This window comes from Triticum aestivum, chromosome 3D (genome assembly GCF_018294505.1).
Source record: "Triticum aestivum cultivar Chinese Spring chromosome 3D, IWGSC CS RefSeq v2.1, whole genome shotgun sequence".
In the NCBI taxonomy this organism is placed as follows: Eukaryota; Viridiplantae; Streptophyta; class Magnoliopsida; order Poales; family Poaceae; genus Triticum; species Triticum aestivum.
In genome coordinates this window covers 94822819-94830233 of record NC_057802.1, presented here as the reverse complement: position 1 = coordinate 94830233, position 7415 = coordinate 94822819, and the positions used below count along the sequence as shown (strand labels likewise).

Sequence of the window (7415 nt, the reverse complement as noted above, 5' to 3'; positions counted from 1 at the left end):
GACTGTCTAATATAACAAGTTTTGCATGGCTCCGACGAAGGAGGGGTGATGACGGCGGTGTGCCTTCGGCTCACTTGAGTGCTTGCAGCCCTCGCCATATTGTCTATGGATGTTAATGTAATTCTATTATTTCTGATGTTCGTTGTACTACCACGATTGATGATGAATACATATGAAATTTTTTAAAAAGAAAAATCTCTATTGCTGGTGGAAAAAATAAATTCAGGTGGCCCATGGACAATGATGCGCCGACGAATGACGCAGTTGTGTACACCACACGATCCAAACAGGAAATGTCCAATTAAGCCAAACCACCACTCCACGCCTTGCACGCTTCCCCCACGCCTCTCACGAGTCGCCATTGGCTCACTCCTCGCAGCACACAGTCCTGGTCTCCGTTGAGCCACCGCGAGCGCCAATGGCGGTGGCCGTGCTGCTGGCCGCCATCCTGGCGCTGTCCCCGCTCCCCCTCTCCCTCGCGTCCCCCTCTGCGGCGGCGGCGGCCGACCGCATCACGCGCCTGCCGGGCCAGCCGCCGGTCAACTTCTCCATGTACTCGGGCTACGTCACCGTCGACGCCGCCGCGGGCCGCGCCCTCTTCTACTGGCTGGTCGAGTCCGCCGCCGCGAAGCCCGAGTCCGCCCCGCTCGTGCTCTGGCTCAACGGCGGGCCCGGCTGCTCCTCCGTCGGCTACGGCGCCTCCGAGGAGCTCGGCGCCTTCCGGATCAACGCCGACGGCAGGACGCTCTCCGTCAACCCGTACTCCTGGAACAAAAGTAGATTTCTCTCCCTTTTCGCCGTTCAATCGCCCCGTCCGATCGGCAAATGTGTTGCGCTCTGACACGGGGTGGATCGGTTCGTTGTGTCGCAGTGGCGAACGTGCTGTTCCTGGACGCCCCCGCCGGCGTCGGGTACTCCTACTCCAACACCAGCTCCGATCTGCTCGCCCCCGGCGACAACAAGACAGGTGAATTGAGATCAGACTACCTACTTGCCTGATGCTAGTGCTGCACTTGCTCTAGTGGATATGTGTTGTGCTGAATGAACACCAATGTTGCTGTGCAGCTCATGATTCGTACACTTTCCTGGTGAATTGGCTGGAGAGGTTTCCACAGTACAAGTACCGCGATTTCTACATCGCTGGAGAGAGCTATGGAGGTAAACTGCAACCAAAATTGGTTCATTCTAGGATGGAGGCTCAGTTCTGAATTTAGCAGGAATCATATGTACTGTATATGGTTTATGTGCCACAGTGCCTGCATAGTTTACCCTTGCTGCCATGGCTGCTTTTCAGGGCACTATGTCCCTCAGTTGTCTCAACTGGTGTACAGAAACAACAAGGGAGTGAGGAAGCCCATCCTGAACTTCAAAGGCTTCATGGTCAGAACTTCTTGAGCTCTTCTTTTGGTGCTCTCTTAAACTGTCTGGTCATCTTGTTCTTACATATGGTCTGATATGTAGGTCGGAAATGCGGTCATTGACGATTACCATGATTTCGTTGGAACGTTCGAGTACTGGTGGACGCATGGGCTGATCTCTGATGACACCTATCAGAAGCTGCAGTTGGCTTGTGAATTTGATTCATCTGAACACGCTTCCGAGGCATGCAACAAGATTTATGATGTTGCTGAAGCTGAGGAAGGCCTGATCGACGCATACAGCATCTACACACCTACCTGTAAGAAGACCTCGCTTCATAGGCGAAGGCAAATCAAGGGCCGCAGGGTGAGCTTATCAACTACTGAAACTATAGTTCTGCTGATAACTAAGCTAAGACTACTGTAGCAGTGTGGTATAATTACTATGCAGCTGTTTAGACTCGTCTGAGATTCCTTTGGAACATAATAACAGTTCCTATGTTGCCTCCTTATAGTATTTTCTGTTTAAAATGCAGCCCTGGTTGCCAAGAGGATATGATCCCTGCACTGAACAGTACTCCACGAAGTACTATAATCTACCAGAAGTGCAGAAAGCTTTTCGTGCGAATGTCACTGGAATACCGTATGCCTGGACTAGCTGCAGGTCTGTTCAACTGGTTTCATCTTGTTTTACTCACAACTAGTTCACGGTGACTGACCATAAAGCCTTCTTGTTAATGATAGTTTGCGCTAAACTTGTTTGTATTTCACAGTGATGTCTTGTTTGAATATTGGAAAGATTCACCAAGGTCCATGCTTCCTATTTACCATGAGCTGATTGCAGCTGGCATAAGAATATGGGTCTTCAGGTATGCCAAATTTATGTTGAAAACATGATTTACACAGGATCTTAAATCCTTAACAATGGTGCCAATGTTGATATATGATCATCATTGACTGTATGGCTCACAGTATTAAGTAGCCCGTCTACCTTCTGTGGTTTTAATTGTTTAAATTGGAAATTTGACAGTGGTGATGCCGATTCCGTAGTACCTCTCACTGGTACAAGATACTCCATTGATGCACTATATCTTCCGACCGTCACTAATTGGTATCCGTGGTATGATGAGGAAGAGGTTAGTCAGAAACAGTACTAAAACAACACTGGCAGTTTTATTCCCTTTTCATTTTGCTACATATATGCTCATCAAACTCTAATGGTGTGTATCTTGCTTAGGTTGCTGGTTGGTGCCAAGTGTACAAAGGCTTGACGTTGGTGACAATCCGAGGCGCAGGACATGAGGTTCCCCTCCATCGTCCACGGCAAGCCTTGAAGCTTTTTGAGCATTTCTTGCAAGATAAGCCCATGCCTCGGCCTGTACCTAGCATCCAGTCGTTTTAGAATTTCCTTCCACTTAAAATGGAAGATCAGCCCATGAAGCCATGTTGTACAATTTCAAGTCCGGCTACCAGATTTTCAGTTGAGCAGATTTCCTCTGTTCATTTGATGCCGATTGAGAAATGGGAACAGAATCCCATTAAAGTGGGACAATTAGAGCTTTGTTTTTTGTTTTCATGAGCTCTGGGGTGGCAATGTAATTTGAATCATACTTGCTTATTTGACACAATAAAATGTGACCATGTCATTGTTATCTGTTAAACGACTCCTTGATCAAGTTAGGCTTGAATTCTCCTTGACTCTGTTGCTGACATGATCCAATCAGTAAACATGTTAAGCTTGTAACGTGTTAACCTAGCTGAGTGGTGATTTATAAGCTTTGTGCCTTCTCTAAGTTGTCCTCTGTAGCGACTCGTATTTAGATAAATGTTAAGAGTAATTTTTGGTAAGCTTGGTATATGTTACAGAAAAAAAACAGAAGTTAGTGCAGCACTGAATAAATAGTCTTTTTGTAGTCAGATAACCAGTACTTAGAGGTTTATAGCAACCAAGGAAAGTGATCTCATATTCTTTCTAGTGCAACTTCTTGAAGACATAATTTGCAAAATAAATTAATAAATGACCACATAAAATTCATTCAGAACTCTTGAATTTTTATATCACTGAAAATATTATTCCCATGCATCAAACTGATCTTAGGGGGGGCTAGGGCAGTTGACAAACAGCAGCCAACGATGGTTGGTAACAGAACACAACCAAGCCATTCATTCTTTTGGGATGATCTTGATGCCCTTGATGAGGAGCCCCCTCTTCCACTGCCCACCATCAGACTCAATCATGGAGATCTCTGCCTCTCCATTCTGCCCATTGTGTGGCTTAACCTCCCCAACCTTGACCTGCAGCCACTCCCCCCTGGGCTTCTCCTGCAGGTTCTCCTTGTGCTGCTGGATCGTCCCGTCGGGGAACTTGAGCCGGAAGTTCACCGGCGTCGACCACCCGTAGGCCGTATCGTCGAGCATCACCTCGAAGAAAACCTCATAGGTGACTCCTGGTGTGAGATGGGGCAGTTCCAGCTTCCCTTGGACCTCCAACCAGCAGACGTTCTTCAGCGCCACCATCTCGATTCCAGCTTCGGCAGCACTGATGGTAACATGTCAGTTTCAGAACATGGTAAGTAGATATAATTCTTGAGGCAAGATGCATGAACAAATGAAAATAGCTGATAGTGTATACATATACATATGTTTATGATTCATGAACAACTGTGATAATGTATACATATACACATGTTTATGATTCTTAACTACCTTCCTTCTTTCAGGGGTTGCCAAGTCCAGTATTGGGGTTCTTCGCTCCAAGTGATGGCCAGGCCTCTGGGGAACAGCATGAAGCAGTTGTGCCTAGTCCTCTCATCCACCCAGTACTTCTGCACCATTGCAGAAAGTTTGAAGCATAAGCCATGTTCAGAAGGTAAATCTTTCCATATCATATAGTTTGGTTCATGTTCATAAGAAGTAAACCTTTGTTTTCCCAGTCAAGAAGATCCCGGTGGAAACCTGATCTTCCAGTGCAGCTACATTGGTGACCTTCTCCCCGGCAACAATCTCCCGGAACATGTGAGGAGCTGGCGCCCTCTTGGACTGCGCCTGGTTGGCGGTGTCGGAAGTAGTAGAAGCACTCACCTTCATGCGGCAGAATGCATCGATAGTAAGCTCTAATACATCTCCATCAGCTTCTTTTTGATGTATTTTTCTCTGGATGACACCACGCGCCATAGTGAAGTCACCAGTCCCACCAACAATAGCCCATTCCCCTTGTTCATCAGTAGTTGCTCCCATTACCTCAAGCGTGGATCCTTTGAACCTATGTGGTTCACAAATATCATATACATGTACCAAGACAATGTGATGCTAAAAAAATGTAACATGTTAGCACATTACAGGACAAAACACATACAAGTTACCTGTCAAGCTCGAACACTATGATGAATAAATTGCACCAGCCAGCAGCATTCATACGCATGCCTTTTGCACGAGCGACTAGCTTTGCGCCAGGGGCCACACCATCATATATTGCCCAGTCGTTGATGGTTGTGAGACCAAGGTCAGTAGTACCAAATCCATCTATCACTACATACTGGTTTTTCTTATCCCCAGAAATGATCCTGCGCAAATACAAGCTTTGGAAGTCAAGCTTGCTGTTTTCCACCAGTACGCCGGCGTAACTAGTGATCTTGAAATTGGCCATTGGTGGTGGTGGTGGGGGGGTGAGAGAGGACAGCTTTTCTTTTGCCTTGTTTGATTTGGCGAGGGGTATTTATAGCATCCATAGAAAGCTACCAAGTACCAAGTCTTGCTTCAAGTCTTTACGATTAGTCCCAGCTTGTTGATTGGCTATCTCTCCATTGACTTCTCTGTTTAGAATATATAATGACGATGATTCTGACTTCATACTGGTCTACAGATCGGCAATGGCAACAGCACATGAGTAGGCTCATGCTCGAGATAACTAATACATCATGCCAAAGAGCACATGAGTACAGCTATTGCACATGGCATGGATGCAATAAGAGCACATGAGTGCTGCTACTCCTTGAATGATTCTTTTAAAAGTATTCACCGTCATGTCTACGCCTTACTGAGGACAAATGGTCTTATTAAGGTTATCTTTGGTTTAGCACCTTCTGGATGTACCACGGCTACCCCCTGGCCCTTCATTCCTGAACTCCATGCGAGTTGAGCAGGACGCCCAAGGGAAACAGAGACGATTATTCCTTCTTAGGGTGGTGAGATAAGTCGCCCACAGGATCTCCGGTGAGCGGGTGAGTCTTCGCAAGCCTATCAATCGCATAACCATGAATTATTATTTCAGTTTCGTATTTATGTGTGCCATGTGCATGTTTGATCAAATTCACCGACGATCGTCCCCGCAGATTGCACTATCATTCCTTTCCGCTCATGACACTCTCCAAATTATTTTACCAGCTACGGTGGGGCGCAACATGTTACTGAAAAGTTTATCTCGGTCACCACCTCACATGTAAGGATCAGATCGCATCATCAAGATGCTAATAATTCGTTTGCAGTAAATTAGAAGGACCTTGAAGACTAGTTATAAATAAGCAAGTCCTCGGTGAGATGTCATCAGGTCTTCTCTTTTATTATGATATGATTCCAGCTTGACATGTCACATGCATGTATTGCATACTTGTCTGACTTAATCCCCGGGGATGAACACGACGACGTGGGTCATTACAAATGGATGTGGATTCCAGTTAATGTGTGTTGGGAGCCGAGATCTGAGATTCCACTTAATGCTAATACTTCGATGTGGAGTTCCAATTTCAGCCTGAATTGTATACTCGTCTGGCTTAATCTCAACACAAGGACGTGGGTCACTGTGTTTGGATGTGGATTCCAGTTAATGTGTGTGAGGACCCAAGATCTAAGGCATACTACAAGTCTAGCTATAGAAGATCGTACGGGAAGTCAAGATTTGTGCCCTGCCAATTTCAGCCTGTATCGGAACTGTTTCAACCTGTATCGGATTCGGAACTCGTCCTGGCTAAATAAATAGGGCGCCAATAACTGCCACACGTGTGGCATCTACGGGGTATCTGCCGCACGCCCCGTGTGGCATCGACACAGGCCCGCCCGCACGAGCACGTCCGGGCGCACCCCGCCACAGCCCGCACGTTCGGTGTGCGGCGCGATCGCCCGCATGAGCACGTCCGGGCGAGCGACCACGCGGCCTGCACGACCCATCTCGGCCGTCGCCCCTCCCCGCCTGCGAGCCACACGACCCGCGTGGCAGTAACCACGCGTCCCGCCGCGATTGCTATGGTCCGGACCCTCTTCCATGCACGTGTAACTCCAGTTGCCATGTCAGACAACTACAGTTGCCATGGTTGCTCGTAACTCCAGTTGCCATGTCGCTGAACTGCAGTTGCCATGTCGGGCAACTGCAGTTGCCATGTCGCTGAACTGCAGTTGCCATGTCGGACAACTGCAGTTGCCATGGTTGCTCAACTGCAGTTGCCATCTTAGGTCAAGTGCCGGATGCCATTTTTGGGCAACTGCAGCTGTTGCCATGTATGGTCTGGTCTACTACAGTTGCCATGATTTGAAAACTTTAGGAGTTGCCACCTACTAACAATAGTTGCCATGTAGCACTACAAAACATGGCAAAAAACATGTCCGGGGTAAAAGAGAGTTGCCATATGCTTACAAGCACACTAGGGCAGTTGCCATGTACCCTACAAAGACACATGGCAACTGATAGCTTTTGGTGTGTGGGAGAGGAGACGGGCATGTGGACTACGGTGGTATCTTTAGGAGTTGCCACCTACTAACACTAGACAGTTGCCATGTAGCGCTACAAAAACAGACGTGGCAACAATAACATGTTCGGGGTAAAAGAGAGTTGCCATCTGCTTACAATCACGAATAGGACGGTTGCCATGTAACCTGCAAAAAACATGGCAAATGACACTTGGGTGTGGGAGAGTGGGAAAATGGGCAGTCGTGGGAGATGGGGGACAGAAGTCGTGCGGGGCGTGCGGGCGCGACGGCAGTTCCGCCGCACGCCCCGAGTCGCAATCGCTGACCTCGGAGGGAAAACAGCATGCGGGCGAACTCCCTCATATGCCACACACGCGA

The 7415-nt window shown here is 47.7% G+C and overlaps 2 protein-coding genes and 1 long non-coding RNA gene across 3 annotated transcripts; 2 read left to right on the top strand and 1 right to left on the bottom strand.

The window, feature by feature from the left end:
* The first annotated feature begins 306 nt into the window (after positions 1 to 306).
* On the top strand, positions 307 to 3019 carry LOC123077664 (serine carboxypeptidase II-1). The gene is made up of 9 exons (XM_044499957.1): positions 307 to 776; positions 872 to 967; positions 1066 to 1158; positions 1295 to 1380; positions 1462 to 1725; positions 1895 to 2022; positions 2132 to 2227; positions 2389 to 2494; positions 2596 to 3019. Exons 1-9 carry the CDS (start codon positions 419 to 421, stop codon positions 2758 to 2760), a joined length of 1392 nt encoding a protein of 463 aa, XP_044355892.1. The 5' UTR covers positions 307 to 418; the 3' UTR covers positions 2761 to 3019.
* Positions 3020 to 3230: 211 nt separating this feature from the next.
* LOC123077665 (immune-associated nucleotide-binding protein 10) lies at positions 3231 to 5037 on the bottom strand. Its single transcript, XM_044499958.1, has 4 exons — positions 4721 to 5037; positions 4278 to 4620; positions 4065 to 4183; positions 3231 to 3897 (listed from the first exon to the last, which is right to left on the bottom strand). Exons 1-4 carry the CDS (start codon positions 5002 to 5004, stop codon positions 3522 to 3524), a joined length of 1122 nt encoding a protein of 373 aa, XP_044355893.1. The 5' UTR covers positions 5005 to 5037; the 3' UTR covers positions 3231 to 3521.
* LOC123077666 (uncharacterized) lies at positions 4293 to 6145 on the top strand. Its single transcript, XR_006436760.1, has 3 exons — positions 4293 to 4464; positions 5221 to 5578; positions 5742 to 6145. It is a non-coding gene; the product is annotated as an uncharacterized lncRNA (long non-coding RNA).
* The last annotated feature ends 1270 nt before the right edge of the window (positions 6146 to 7415 follow it).